General features: G+C 36.7%; 3 protein-coding genes and 1 pseudogene across 6 annotated transcripts; 1 reads left to right on the forward strand and 3 right to left on the reverse strand.

Annotated features, from left to right (window-relative positions):
- Window positions 1,499–5,272, reverse strand: LOC18591434 (bifunctional dihydrofolate reductase-thymidylate synthase). Of its 3 annotated transcripts, none has more exons than XM_018125816.1 (5): window positions 4,926–5,272; window positions 4,315–4,838; window positions 3,870–4,223; window positions 2,859–3,616; window positions 1,499–2,365 (listed from the first exon to the last, which is right to left on the reverse strand). In XM_018125816.1, the coding sequence occupies exons 1-3, from the start codon at window positions 4,968–4,970 to the stop codon at window positions 4,217–4,219; spliced, it is 576 nt and encodes a 191-aa protein (XP_017981305.1). In that variant the 5' UTR covers window positions 4,971–5,272; the 3' UTR covers window positions 1,499–2,365; window positions 2,859–3,616; window positions 3,870–4,216. The 3 variants fall into 3 exon arrangements, with proteins under 3 accessions (XP_017981305.1, XP_017981304.1, XP_017981303.1); XM_018125815.1 differs by having other exon boundaries at window positions 2,859–3,189; window positions 3,870–4,243; XM_018125814.1 differs by having other exon boundaries at window positions 3,870–4,243.
- On the forward strand, window positions 1,862–3,256 carry LOC18591432 (annotated as a pseudogene).
- LOC18591433 (phosphatidylinositol/phosphatidylcholine transfer protein SFH8) lies at window positions 5,361–10,339 on the reverse strand. The gene is made up of 14 exons (XM_018125812.1): window positions 9,963–10,339; window positions 9,450–9,750; window positions 9,179–9,278; window positions 8,644–8,910; window positions 8,449–8,526; window positions 8,220–8,321; window positions 8,077–8,126; window positions 7,900–7,999; window positions 7,694–7,792; window positions 7,461–7,574; window positions 7,042–7,174; window positions 6,178–6,569; window positions 5,837–5,911; window positions 5,361–5,753 (listed from the first exon to the last, which is right to left on the reverse strand). Exons 1-14 carry the CDS (start codon window positions 9,994–9,996, stop codon window positions 5,733–5,735), a joined length of 1,866 nt encoding a protein of 621 aa, XP_017981301.1. The 5' UTR covers window positions 9,997–10,339; the 3' UTR covers window positions 5,361–5,732.
- LOC18591435 (bifunctional nuclease 1) lies at window positions 10,752–14,682 on the reverse strand. Of its 2 annotated transcripts, none has more exons than XM_007017549.2 (11): window positions 14,327–14,682; window positions 13,709–14,029; window positions 13,398–13,568; window positions 13,236–13,285; window positions 13,043–13,099; window positions 12,808–12,873; window positions 12,586–12,660; window positions 11,732–11,850; window positions 11,508–11,599; window positions 11,128–11,192; window positions 10,752–11,013 (listed from the first exon to the last, which is right to left on the reverse strand). In XM_007017549.2, the coding sequence occupies exons 2-10, from the start codon at window positions 14,010–14,012 to the stop codon at window positions 11,131–11,133; spliced, it is 996 nt and encodes a 331-aa protein (XP_007017611.1). In that variant the 5' UTR covers window positions 14,013–14,029; window positions 14,327–14,682; the 3' UTR covers window positions 10,752–11,013; window positions 11,128–11,130. The 2 variants fall into 2 exon arrangements, with proteins under 2 accessions (XP_007017611.1, XP_017981302.1); XM_018125813.1 differs by having other exon boundaries at window positions 14,590–14,675.

The raw sequence follows: 14,682 nt of genomic DNA on the forward strand, positions 1-14,682 counted from the left end.
ACTGTTTCAAGCAGTTGGTTTTACAATCCCAAAGTCCTGAGTCAATTGCTTTGAAGGCCGGTGAGCCGCTGCAATTACTCTGAAGAAACTACCCATCCTTCTTTGTAGTTGTAGGGTCCCCTGCCATTAAAACGTAGGAGAACCAAAAGACAAAAGAGTGACCTTTATATTATAGGACGTGCGTGAAATGGTGCTGACTAAGGCTGTCCTTTGCAATTTGCATGGGGATGTCATGTCCCGTCCCAAGCAACTTTGTCCTTTTGGACCAACATGTAATAATTAAATGATAATGGCACAATTTTTTTAAAAAAATTTAAATTATTTTAAAATTTTATTTATTTATTTATTATGTTATTTATTTTGAGTCAAATAAGTTATTATGATTAATAGTTGATCAATCAAAATGTTATTTTATCATTTTCTATTATATGACGTTGATGCGATATATTGACATGTCATGTTAATATAACATTATAATATAATCAGGTAATATTTTTCATCATTCACATTAATATCATGTGAATATAAGATAACAAATGATATTTTGACTCGAGATAATTAGTTAATTATTAATCATAATAATCTATTTGACTTGAAAGCACTCGAAGAATAAGATTTGTTTAAAATTTTTTAAATAATTTAGAGATTGCTTCAAATATTATGTTAATGATAATTCACGAAAAATTTAGTTATTAAATAAAATCGACCAAAATTGTTTCTTCATTAATTTTAATTTATCGATAATGGATATAATTTATACATGATAATATATTAAATATACATTTTAAAACATAAAAAGGAATAACACTTTAATAAGAATATTAACAATGATAAAAACATCGAGGTTTAATTAGAGTTAGCACGGATGTGACCAGTGGATCACGATGTTAGGTTCTCTCTATAACCCTAAAATCCTTAAAAAAAATAATAGTAGCAAATTGGACCGGTGGGGCACATGAAATTACATATTCTTCCTTCTCTAAAATTGGGAATAAATTAAATGAAGGGGGTTAGCTAGCTAGGCCAAAACCACAAATGTATCCCGATTGCCGACAATGGATCGGTCACTATACATACAAAATTGAGATGTTGATTTGATAATAGAAAAAAAGAAAGTGTTATAATGATATAATCCATGAAAGCTGTCTATATTTATTGATGAATCAAAATCAATATATGATATCAACATGAAAGCTCATTTGATTCAATTGTCTATTTGTTTTCAAGGAAAAAGACTTTGGAAGGAGATCGTCACATGTTTTAATTTTGTTTCACTTTAGGTGGCTACTAGTGTTGCTTGCATCTATAAAAGAATTTAGTGGGCTTGAATAGTTTAATTACCATTTTCTCTTTTATTTCAGCTGATGTTTTACTACATGAAAAAATTCGAAATTACAGATCGATCCCCACTTGGTACTTCACTTGTATCACGTGTTTAGTTTTATATTATCAATTAAAAACTTGACAATAGAAACAAATAACTTAACAGTAAAAGTGAAATTAATTGAAAATTTTATAAAATAAAATTATGAATAAGACACCAAAGTCCTTTATCCCGGAAACTGTCTAACTACATTTTAAGGAATTTCGATTAAAAAAATTACTTGAAAAAGTTTGATGTTACTGACATGGTCTCAGAGTGTAAAGTTACCCACGGCAGGGCTTTCAAGGTAAATGCTTTGTGGGCCGATTGTTGGGCTACCCAATATATGGGCCTTTGATTTTGTGGGCTCCTTTCAATATCCTGGAAAGGCGGCCAGTTGTGTGACGCTTGGTCCATGACTCCAAAGCCGAGAGAATTCTGGTTCCGAAGCCCGTGTATAATTCAGAAAACCTCCCTAAAACCCTGAGAATACTCTACTAGAAAGAAATAGAGATGTGCGTTTCCATCAAGACAATGCCTTCGTACGAAGCTATTCTCTCATCAGCTGCCTCTCTCACCGCCTCAGCCATTCTCCTACGAACCATTGCCAATGATTTCATCCCAGATTCCATCAAGGATCACTTCTTTTCTCGTCTTCGAAAGATCTCCTCCTCTTTCTCCTCTCACCTCACGGTTGACATTGAAGAGTCTGATGGGCTCACTGCTAACCAAGATCTTCCATGCCGCTAACCTTTACTTGGGTGAGAAGTTGTCATCGTCGAGCCAAAGGGTTAAGGCTAACAAGGCCGAGAAAGAGACAGGATTGCAAGTGACTAACAATAAGAATCAAGAACTGGTTGATGTATACAATGGTGTGAAGTTGAAGTGGGTACTGTTTTCTTCACTGAATTATAAGTCAGTTTCTGACAAGAAGAATACTTCGAGCTGAGTTTCCATAAGAAGCATAGGGAGATGGTGCTGGGTTCATACCTGCCATACATTCTTCACAAAGCAAAAGAGATTAGAGAAGAGAAAAAGTCTCTGAAGCTTCATACAGTTGATTACAATGGTACAGATTATTGGGGTACGATCAATCTTGATCATCCAGCAACTTTTGATATGGCAATGGATCCAGAAGTGAAGAAGGCACTAATAGAAGATCTTGACAGGTTCATAAGAAGGAAGGAGTTTTACAGGAGAGTAGGGAAGGCATGGACGCATGGGTATTTGTTATATGGAACTGGAAAGTCAAGCTTGGTTGCTGCCATGGCTAATCATCTCAAGTTTGACGTTTATAATTTGGATTTAAAGGAAGTTCAGTGCAACTCGGATTTGAGGAGATTATTGATAGGTACAGGTAATCGTTCTATAATAGTCATTGAGAACAATGATAGTTCACTATATTCTGCTGAAGATGACAAGATATATGCATCAATAAAGAAAATTTCTTCTCCTAATTCGTGTTGAATAGTTGATGACATTGATATTAACTTACAGGTTACTCTCTCGGGTCTACTGAACTTCTTGATGGATTGTGGTCAAGTTGTGGAGATGAGCGGATAATAGTGTTCACAACCAATCACAAGGACAGTCTTGATCCAGTGCTGCTCAGACCAGGACGCATGGACATGCATCTCCATATGACTTATTGCACATTTAGCGGTTTCAGGGCACTTGCTTCTAATTATTTGCAAATTCAACATCATCCACTTTTTGAGGAAATCAAGGGGTTGTTAGAGAAGGTTCAGGCAACACCAGCTGCAGTTGCAGGAGAGCTGATGAAGAGTGAAGATCAAGATGTTTCTCTTCAAGGCCTTATCAAATTCCTACATGACAGAGCAAAAGCTGAGATGCTGCAGGAAAGTTAGAACATTGAACAAAGTTTAGGCAAAAGCTGGGATGTTTAAACATTGAACAAAGTTCTGGGGAGTTCCTGCAATTTTCCTTAAGTTAGAAGCCATCATGTCAGAACCATTTTACAGCATCAAACCAATGTCTTGTCATTCAAATTGGGGTATCTAATATGAAAAGTAACAGAATTCATAGCAGCAAAATTGTGTACAAAGTATTGTGCATATATATCAGTACCTCAGGAAAAACAAAGAAAGAAATTTCAATGCTTAAAAAAAAGGGCAGTGAATCTCTTTTCCCTTTACAACCATTCTAAACCCTATGTTCCTTTCTAGCTTCTGATATGCATCACAGATGCAATAATGAATATATGTCTTTCTTCTGCTTTTTGATCCTCAAAATCTGCATTCACAGGACAAGAAAACTTTGTATCAAAAACATTTGTTCACGTTAGAAAAGGAAGAAAAATATCCAGTTGAACAGGGAGAAAACAACAGAACATCCTGCAACATGAAAAGATATCCAAAGATTAAATTGCATCTGCAAACTCCCAACATGGTGATGCTCATTTTCACATTTAAATACCAGCAAGAACAGAAAAGGTAAAATGTAAGGTTAAGAACAGAAGATGCAAAGAACCAAAGTTTCAGACTACCTGGGCAACTGAATTTTGATCTCTCCGGTCAGACCACTTGAGATGATTTCTTGCTGAGTCTCAGGTATATTTAGTCATCATGCCTCTCAAGAATCATCCTTGGCAAGAAAGTAGAGTTTTTTACATCAAAATCGTTAGAATTTAAATCCCCACAAGACTTAACTTCACTAGTTAAAGGAGACAAAGTTGCCGCAGTTCCCACACGAACATAGGTTTTAAAAGAAAACCGGATACCATTTTCTACTAATGGCTTGGATGAGTACCACCGCCGGAAACAAGACAAATCAATAGCTGGAATGAAGGTATCGCATTCAATGCTTGTATCAATTTCAGTAATGTGGATGGCTTCACAACCTGGAGCATTAAGTGTTTCCCTGCAGTATAAAACATCATATATATCCCTTTCATCAATAACCAACGATTTGCAACTGTAACTAAAATCTACCTGAATATCTGGCCACCTCCGATGACAAACACCTTCTCTATTGATAAACAGTAAGGAACCTCTGCTAATAATTGCAAAGCTGATGAGATGCTCCCACATATTACAACATTTTCTCCAGTTGTAATCTTAGAACTCTCGGAACGAGTCAGGACAACGTTTAGGCGACCAGGTAAAGGTCTATACTCAAGTGGAATACTCTCCCAGGTTTTTCTACCCATTACAACAGCGTTCTTCTTCTCAGGATCTGATGTTGTCATTGTAAGCTCCTTGAAGAATTTGAGATCAGAAGGTAATCTCCATGGTAACTTCCCATCTTTTCCAATCCCCATTTCACGAGTTGCAGCCACCACAACTTGGTAACTCCTCAGGGAATCACTCTTAGGCAGACTCCTTAAATTATCACCCGGCATTGAAGAAAATCCATGCATTGCAGACTCGTCGAAACCCCTTAAAAATCGTAATGATGCAGACCCAGAGATAAGATCAGAAACCCCATTTGTATATGTGCGACAACCCAGAAGAACCTGAAAATGAAAGACACCAATAATTTAGATAAATCGAAAGTAAGAACGCTGAGGAAGATAAGTAAGCCATATAACACATATACAAACCTTAGAGAAAAGTATGTTCCTCTGACCATAGATTCGCATCAACATTGAGAAGAACGAGAGACCCAAGATCCGAAATTTTCAAACTTAGAAACAAAAGATCAAAAGAGTTATTACTATGCAGAGATTCAAGAAGTTTAGTTGAACTGGGAACAGTAATAGTTGCTCTGCCTTTTGCCTGGAACGCCGGCGGTCTTGGTGTCAGGTCAAATGTTGTTATTTACCCAAAATGTCACCGACCTCAACTGGATTATTGCGGATTACTTCCTCTCAAGGCTTACGGGTTAAGGGCGTTGGGCTTACCCAACAAAAAGAAAAGGAAAAACCCTTTTCCCTTTTCCTTTTTTTTTTTTTTTGTGGAAAAATCGTGTACTAATGTATACCCCTTTATTTCAATTTCCAATTACCAGATATATGAAATGTGAAAACGTGCCATACAATATAAAACACCATTTTTATCTATTATATTACTACAACATTCAAAAATGTGCAACAAACCTCCCAAAAAAAAAACAAAAATAATAATAATAATAAAAAAAGAAGCAACCAGCCACCAGTCCGGTCCAGATGACAAACGTATGGGCCATCTTATGTGCTACAATAGCTATATTCTGTATCGTATTTTATTTACATTGCATTCCCCTCTGTGATTGCAACATATCACCGGGAATCAACAAGCTCTATATATATATATATATATATATATATATAAAGGTAGTTTTCTGTCCATCTTGAAGGTACAGTATTGAATGCTGCTGTGCTGATCAAAATTCCGCCATATAGTTTCTTTTGGATACAGAAATCACATTTTCACCAGCAAAACCTCTTTCTCTGCATCATGATGCATTCAAAGATAGCTGATGAGAATTAGTTTGCATGTATTATCAGGTTGAGAGTTATTGTGTTCGACTTACCCGAGCCTTGGCTTCTTCTTGACTATCTATATAAGCAAGGAGTTCTTCCTGCCGCATTAAAGCTTCATGAAGAGCCTGCTCAGGTATATAAAGCACAATCAGCAATGCCCAAATGGAAGAAAACATGCATTGTCACTGAAAACCTTAAATCGAATAACAAGGGGCATCATCATAGATCTCTCATGTCAAGCTTGACTCATTTAATGGAGCATGAAAGTTGAGGACAAAGATCAAGACAGGCTTGAAATGCCTTCTCAAGGCTAGCCGTGACCTTAAATCAAATAAGAAGTGGTGGCATCAAAGAAACCATCTGTACTCAAGCTGGAATCAAGAATAATTACCTTTTTCGTAGCAATTAGCTCTGCTTCTAAAGCATCCACACGATAAACGGCAGCATTCAACAACTCCTCTTTCTCATGAGGCATCTCAAATCTCTTTGACTGTAGCATCTCTACCTTCTCTTCTAGATCACCCAACCTTCTTACGACAGATGACAGGAGGTCTACCTTGGTAAATCTTGGAGCAGGTGAAGGGGGACGAGTTTCCTCCTTGTATATCGGTTCAACATGCTGGTCAGGAGTACTACGTGTCAAATCAGTCACACTCTGCTTCTTCATCAGATGCAACACCATTGTTCGGATAAAAGCAAAAAGGGTCAAGAAGGCAATAACTGCTGCACCAATATGACCATAAATTCCTTTTGGTGTTTGCTCTACCAGTGGCAGAGGAGTCCCTGCAATTAAAGCCAGTAGACTTCATCAAAGTCAAATAAATTGAAAAAGATGGCAAGAAATAATCGAGCTCTGGTTTTGATTATAGTGTTCTCATGACATGATTAAATCTGTGATGATGAGCTAAGGAGCTTTGAAAAGGTAAGTGAGAGAAAGAGAACAGAGATGTCTATAGCCTGTCAACATTCTGTTAATTGTGGGTGATTGATTATCTCTCAATAAATCTTGACCTTCATACCATGTCTTGCATGAAGATATGGACAACAAATAAAACCTCTGGTCATGACAAAGACATTAAAATTTTGCTTTAAACAAACATATTTACATGCATGATGATCCTGCAGTAGAAGCTGGAAAACAATCAAGAACATTCCGTTCATACTTGAGATGGCATGCAGTATACAAAATAGTTTCTCTCATCATATTGGCATGAGTTAAAAAACTAACGTTGAAACACAAGCTCATATCACTAACCTTCAGAACTATATGGACTCTGATGGGACACTTGTATCTCACATTCCGAATCCACAACCTTGTCAATCATGGGAACATATTCATCATACTCATATGAACCACCAGCAGAGATCACCTTACCAGCCATTCTAGCCTATACAAATATCATGGTATGTTGTTAATGAACTTAAGATAGAAGAATTTACAGTGTGAGACTGTATTTGTAACCATACTCCCACTTAGCCATCTTAGGATGTTACTGTGCTACTTTATGAATATGATCTGTGAAGTGAGCAAATCATCCACATATATACTTGCAAGTGAAGCATACGTGGATAGACAAAAAGACTATCCTGGTGTTTGATGATATTTAAACTGTGAATCAAAATTCAAATCCTGTTATGCCACATAATCATTCAACACAATTAGCAATGGCCTACCTCTTCACTAACAGGAGCCAATATTGGATGTAAGTAGCTTCTAGTTGTCTTAGGAGAAGCAATTTCTTCCACTTCAGATCCTGACTCACCTGCAGATGTGTCACTACTCTTTATCTGACTCAGTAAGAAAGCAGATCTAGATTAGAGAATATTTGACTGAATTCTAACAATGTAAACCTCAAAGCTGAGAAGGTGTGATGTGCACAGTGAAAAACAAATCTAGTGGACCATACCACAGGATAACGTGGCTTATCATAGGCAATTATCCTTCCTTCACTGTTTGAAACTGTCACAATTTGTCTGGAAAATAGTGCTTCACCACTGGCAATCATCTGCATGAAGACATACAATCATATTGCTTAAAACATATATGAGATAACACTGAAAAGAAAGGGATCAGAGAATCAGGGCAAGCTTAATCACAGAGTGCATATCAAACCTTCAATATGTTGGGGTCTTTCCAGGGACCTTTGTCAGACGTCATGCAACCTCCCTGATCAGCACAGGTGCAGCAACCTCCCAGAAATTGTGGCAACTCACTAAAAAAGTTCAAGATATCAAAAGGCTTTAGTTGCCAGTACATAACCAACATGTATGCAACCAAAAAATTAATTACCTTGCATCAATGATTTCAAGCAACTTATTCTGGTAATTGCTACCAAGAACCTGAGAGAAATTTCAAAAAAAATAAGGTAACTTTTATCAACTGAGGAGTGTAGAATACAGAAAGGCCAAACACTACAAAGATTTTGAACTTACATGAATCTTACTAGCTGTTTTGGAATCAAGACAAGATTTGACAGCCCTCCAGATCATCTTAAAACCAGGACCAGCATTGATGATAAACATTCGGTACAGAGTCTGCAGAGGAAAGATAATTCAAGGAAATGCATAACCTTGATTTTGATTCCCGAAAAATTTCTATTCTACTGTAAAGACAAGCAATTTTCACATATACACAAGTATATTAGCACCTTGAACAACATACCTCAGGATAGTTATCACCATCAATCTTCTGCAGCCGCCTCACAAGATCTTGTGCAGACATGCTAAAGCTTTTACAGCCCTAAGAAGAAAAATGACTTGCAATGAGCAACATGCAAGTGTAATAAACTCTACTTAGGCCAAACATAAAATGATGGCAAGGAAGACTATAAAATCTAATAAACAACATGAAACATACCATGCCTTGAACATCCAAAATGGTTGTGCTGGAATCTATGTGTCTCTTTGCAGCAATGGAGCAAGCCGGAAACTTAGTTGCAAAACACTTTTCAAACTCCTGCACATGATATTTTACATATCGTTCCAAAGTTGTTACTCGCATAAGCTTGTTAGGGTCGACTTTTCCTAGCAATTCAATGTAAACAGGTCTTCCTTCCTTATCCACCCCATGATAACCTTGAGGGTAGTACTTCAACACTTCATTCAACTCATTGAATTCAAAATCCTGCTTAAATCATACTAACTATTTTTTAGAAAGTGAGTCAGCATTGCTCCATATAAAACCAGGCAATAAGTAAATAAACAACTTGGAAAAACAAATTTATAGCTATGTCATTAAACTTATGATAAACACAAATATTTAATACAGTAACTAAGGAGTTTAAAAACTTATGATATAGGCAAATATTTCATATAGTAACTAACAAAGATCCCACAAGATGATGTGGGACATTCCTGCAATAAGATGAGATAAAATCACTAGATGAGATCACCTCCAAAATAGTATCAGTACCAAAGTCTTTTCTCCATTGGATCATATTATCCCACATGTGCTTTGCTTTTTCAATATCGAATTTCCTTGCTTTTAAGAATCTGCAAGAAAACACCTATTTCAGAGATGGAACTTCGCACAAACACAGAGTTAGCTAAACCAATCCTGCATCATGTTTTCTTATAGAAAAATCTTTGTCAACAGTAACAATTGTTCAAGCAATTACTCATAAAAGCAAAGAAGATCACAATCTCAAAAGCTAAATTGAGTACCTAAGTAGCATATGATAATCTTCATGTTTAGCAGGAAGCAACTGCTCTGCAATTAGTGCCTGACGGAAAGCATCAACAGTCTGCAACTCCTCAATATCTCGAATATCCTTAATCGAAACAGATCTAATTTGACCATCACTTTTCCTCCTACTTTTCTTCTTAAGTGATCGTCTGAATTTACTCGACGCCTTCATCGCCTTCTTCTTGAGGTTCCCGATTCTAGTCTTCCTGTCCTCTTCAGAGATTTCGAAATCCGATTTCCTATCTTTCCTTTCATCATTGCTACCAGTACCCTCAAAACCTGTATAGCAATCGAAAAAGTTCATCGACGATGCTCTAAAGCCGATTCAAAATGAATTTTCTCCAGCAACGAACAGCAGTAACAATCAAGAAAACGAATATGAACAAAAAAAAAACCCTAGAATTCATAAAAATATAGAACAAAATAAGTAAAAATGATGGAATTTCAAAATAGAAAGCAGAGAATATGAATCATGAAGAGAAATCACTTACAAGGCCTTGCGAAACGATCGAGAGGACCAGACATGTTCAAAGGTTCAATAAACAAAAAGCATCCAACGATCAAGAACACGATTGCGATCACTTAAAACAAACAGACGAGAGAAAATAAAATCTGAAATAAACGAGAATAATAAAGAGTACTATTAGGATCTAAAAGAACGGAAGTTCAAAGGACTCAATCTTTGGAACCGACGAGGCTAAACAAAAAAAGAAAAAGACAAATAAATAGCGTAAAAAATTTGCAATGATTCGATTGTAAAAAAAAAAGGGGTGGGAGTGGCAATATTTAGTATCGGCGAAGCAAACGACGGGGGAGCGAATACGAAACGCAGAGGAGAGAAGGGATAGGGGGGGAGGAGGGGTCCCGACTGTCGTTAAGTATATGTTCCTGTCTGTTAGGCAGTTGAAAAGAATGGATGGATCCTACTTTGGAAAAAAAAAGTTGACAGGTGGCGAGATAATGACCTGCCGCGTGTAATTGGCCTTGGCGGGAATTTGCTGACGGGTAACAGAGTCCAGTCGGCGCCTTAAATTTGCTTTATTCCCTGTTTTATTCTGTTTTTAAGGGCAGGTGTTTCTTGAGTTTCTTCTTTTATATCTTTTTCTTTATCTTTACGCTTTGATAGGACCCAGCTCGTGCCTTCTTTATTTACAACTTTGCCTTCCAACCTTACGCTAACTCTGTTTTCTCCTTCATTTATCAATTTTATATTATCAACTCGTTAGTGAATAAATATTTTATAATTTCAATAATAATAAACATATATTACATTTTGGAAATGTATTAAATATAAAACCCGTTAATTGTTGGGAAGTCTTGTTCTACAATAAGTAGCACAATGATAAATTGATAAGCATAAACCAACCACACCTACAGCATTACATCAGCATATTTAACTGTATCTGTACATATATTCACAGTCTTTGTTACATACATATTGGTAGAAGAAGAGACAAGTGATTGCTCCTGTGAATGTTGCCACTTGCCAGTTTAGAGCTTCCAACAATAATTTCTATTTACAATTTAAATCACCAGGAACAACTGAGACAAAAATGAGTAACTTGTTAATGTTTTGGAGAAAGGAAGGGAGGGGGGAGACAGGCGAGGAACAATTACACCTTCAAGATTCAACCTAATTCAAGTTATTAACATCACCTGCTATGTATATTTCCTCAAGTTCCTTTGAATCCGAAACTGACCAAGTTTGTCTCTCAACTCAGCTGTCAGCAAGCATCAGAATCATACATGTGTTAATATTAACAAGAAAAGATAAATCATTTCTAATTTATAAGACATGGTTTTATAGATATTAGAAGATCCAAGATCTTGACATGATTAAACGTCAGTCAACATAGTTAATAGAGTTCATTTTGGATCATGATTCAAGCTGTGTCTTGAAATTAGATGCACAAAATTAGACACAGCTGCCAGCAGAAGAAGCATCCACAAGAAACTCAACTCTAGGTCAGGGGTTAGGTTTTTTACGCGACAAGCAATATGGAACATAAATGGGCGGGTAGAGAAAGGGAGAGTACCAGCATCCTTGTAGCGTTCCTGAATAATAGCCTCATTTAAATCACGCACGATATTGAACTCCTCTGTATCGAGACAACGCTGACCGCTTGGCCTGAAACCATTAATTAAATCACGTCGCATTCTAGATTCTCAAATTCAAAAACAAGAATCTCCTCCACATGTTAAAACGTTTAATTCCGTCAATAAAAAGGTAAAAACCATCTCCAATTGTTTTAAGACTAACCGGTCCAGTTCAGTAACTACTACGACATCTGAAGCTGGGGATTGCATTGATAGCTTCCCAGATTCAATCACTCGCATCCCATCACTGTATGCCAAGTACTTGTTCACTTGTATAGGTACCTACAGAGAACATCAGGTAGGCTTCCAAGGTCATATTTCTGAAAATCTTTCACATTTGGATTAGCATTTAATCAGCCTAGAAAGTAAACAAAAAATAGATATACAAAAATTTATGTTAAAACCATATTTCACAAAGAAGATGTAGTTTAAGTGGCCAAAAAAAACCAGAAAGAGAAAAACAATATGCGGTCATCATAGGCAAGAAAATAAGCAAAAGTATAGACAGCCACAGGAATAATTCTCTGCAAAAGATAAAGCATTTCTGCAATCATATCAACAACAATGACAAAGCCAATTTTCCAGGATCATTACCACTTTTCCAGGTTATACCAGTACATAAAACAAGGAGAAAAAAATTCTGACAATGTCCTAACATAATGTAAGGTATTCTCGATCATTAAACTGGCATAGAAATTCGGGACAGTCAAAAACCATATCTTATGCATTCCCTTTGAAGCCATCAATTAGCATTATTGAACCATCTTACATGTTTTAGCTGTTGGAAAATACTACCTAGCAAGAATTTAAAGCATTATGTCGCATGCTTCAAAAAGGACCAACAAAGTATCCATCTTAGACCTTCTCATGATAGATTGTAGTACCTGATGAACCTAGCAAATGTAATTCTAAAACAGTTACAATTGAGATGCTCCAATGCTACCAGTCAAATGCTTCAAAAGACTATTTGGTAAAAAAAAAAAACAATCATACTAGATAATAACACATAAAGGATACCTTGCATCTCACGGCAATGTTGATGGCATCAGACGGTCTAAGGTCAAAACTGACAGACTCTGTTTCATCAGCCACCTGTGAGAACATCCAACACGAGTCAGGGAAGTCTACTCTACATGAATATCCCACAGTTGCAAGTCAGAGAAATGCACTAAAATTGTGATGGAGTGAGCAAGAAAGAGAAAGAGTCAACAAAAGTTTCACAGTGGAGTAAAAACATACCTTTGTGAGGTACAACTGAGCAAAATAGGCCTCATGCACTCTTTTAGTAACTCTGACAAGCTTAACCTGCAAAAGAACAATATAAATATCACAAATTCACAATCCAGATCTTAAAGGAGTATAGACATGTCCAAAAGATAGAAATGGCAGCATTTAGTAATCCAAGTGGTATTATGATACTAACATTTTTTTGAGAGAAAGAGCGAGAGGGATTGGGGCAGGAAAGGAATCATACCGTGTAGCCCATCTTGTCAACCATGTCCTTCACCACTTGATACATAGTAGGTCTAGCCTGGAACCAATAGCCAAAACATATATTAGCATTCATATTCAATAGAAAACCAAGGCAGAAGTCTGAATCCAATAGATCCGATACGACAGGTAAACAACAATCCTGACTCAATGGGGGAGAGAGAACGATAACCTACAATGTGGACATTGCGCACCGCCGCCATGAGCAACACACTTGGCATCTCCACTGCAATTAAAACCACAATTCACATCAAACATGACTGGAGAAGTAATAAACAGAGCCAATTATACATTCGTCAAATAAAAATCTTCTAACAATATCATGTAAGATCACATACAAACAATGATCGGAAGAAGAAGACCGGTCCCATCTTCCATCTTCAACACAATGGCAGGATGCGGTGCATAATCTGGCAGATGACCACCTTGAGGATTGTTATGAACACATCTTAAATGCCTCCCATCCCTCATTTTGATCGAAAATCCATCAGCTCCACTCCTCACCTCAACTATACGAGATAAGTTTCAAATACATCAGCTAATAACTACCACCTATCATCAATTCAATACATATTCAAAGGTAGCAAAAAACAACCCACAAAAAAACAAAAACTACTACGAATTAGCCAGTAGCTTAGCATACACATACCAGCTTCAACCACACTAGAATTAACATAATCTTCATCGTTTTCGTTGAAATTCTCAGCCATGCTTCCATTCCCATCTGATGATGAACTGAAACTACAGTGCACCGTCGTCCTGCACTTTCGTAATTTGAGTTGACGTGAAATAGCACGCGCCTCACTCTTTCCATCGGTTACCCCTCTATATCCCCACATATCACTTCTATGCAACCTTGCCATCGGAAAAGGCCCATTCACTGGCAGCGTGTAAACACCAACTTGTTTGCTCCGAACAGCAGGGCAGATCACCGGTCCTTGCAAGGAAGCCATCTTTCCTCTTTCACCACCTACCCCACAACAAAAACAAACAAATAGATGACTTTATGCCTCATTAGGTTCTTTTATATTTGTGAGATATGATATAAAAATAGAAAATACTTACAAAAGGAAATTTACAGTTTTACTTTTTAGTTGTTATTCTTTTTATTTGAGCTCCCAAATTAGAAACCAGCAACAATCCAAAAATAAGATTAAAAACTTTCTATATCAAAGACTATTGATGATCCTGCAATCCAAGAATAAGTTAAGTGTTTATTAGAATTAAAGCATCGATTAAAGTAAAGGTTACAGATAATAATCTACACCTGATAAAGGTTTCCAAAACAGGAACTATAACTATACAGATCAACAATGAAAGATCGCTTCGTGATCAGCGATCAGAGCAAGTTTCTCGAGAATCACGAATCTTCTGAAGTTCAAAGAAAGTCCCTGATTGATTACTATGTGGGATATCAACAGACTCTTTAAAGATCTAAATCGAAAGTAGTAAAAACAACAAAGAACAGAAAAGAAAAGATCAAAGTAAATGACGAGAGAGAGAGAGAGCTTGCAGAGTATGCAAACCGACAAGGTGGGGATCAGATGAAGGAACGAGAGATTGGCAGGAGATAAGAGATTTTTTTTTTTTTTTCTTTCTTCCTTCTCGGATAGTATAAAAAGC

Source organism: Theobroma cacao, chromosome 8, assembly GCF_000208745.1.
Source record: "Theobroma cacao cultivar B97-61/B2 chromosome 8, Criollo_cocoa_genome_V2, whole genome shotgun sequence".
NCBI lineage: Eukaryota > Viridiplantae > Streptophyta > Magnoliopsida > Malvales > Malvaceae > Theobroma > Theobroma cacao.

Bases quoted from the DNA above. Each gene is read 5' to 3' on its own strand.
- LOC18591433 (XM_018125812.1), bottom strand. From the start codon at position 9,996: ATGTCTGGTCCTCTCGATCGTTTCGCAAGGCCTT. The intron at 8,127-8,219 runs GTAAGTTCAAAA...AATTTCTCTCAG, and splicing joins AAACAGCTAGTAAGATTCAT to GTTCTTGGTAGCAATTACCA. The intron at 7,793-7,899 runs GTTTGATATGCA...GTCTTCATGCAG, and splicing joins AAGACCCCAACATATTGAAG to ATGATTGCCAGTGGTGAAGC.
- LOC18591435 (XM_007017549.2), bottom strand. From the start codon at position 14,012: ATGGCTTCCTTGCAAGGACCGGTGATCTGCCCTGCTGTTCGGAGCAAA. The intron at 13,286-13,397 runs GTATGTGATCTT...TTTTAATTGCAG, and splicing joins TCTTCTTCCGATCATTGTTT to TGGAGATGCCAAGTGTGTTG. The intron at 12,661-12,807 runs GTATGTTTTTAC...ATGTTCTCACAG, and splicing joins CTCAGTTGTACCTCACAAAG to GTGGCTGATGAAACAGAGTC.
- LOC18591434 (XM_018125815.1), bottom strand. From the start codon at position 4,970: ATGTTGATGCGAATCTATGGTCAGAGGAACATACTTTTCTCTAAG. The intron at 4,839-4,925 runs GTTTGTATATGT...TTTCATTTTCAG, and splicing joins GGAACATACTTTTCTCTAAG to GTTCTTCTGGGTTGTCGCAC. The intron at 4,244-4,314 runs GTAGATTTTAGT...TTTATACTGCAG, and splicing joins GGAGGTGGCCAGATATTCAG to GGAAACACTTAATGCTCCAG.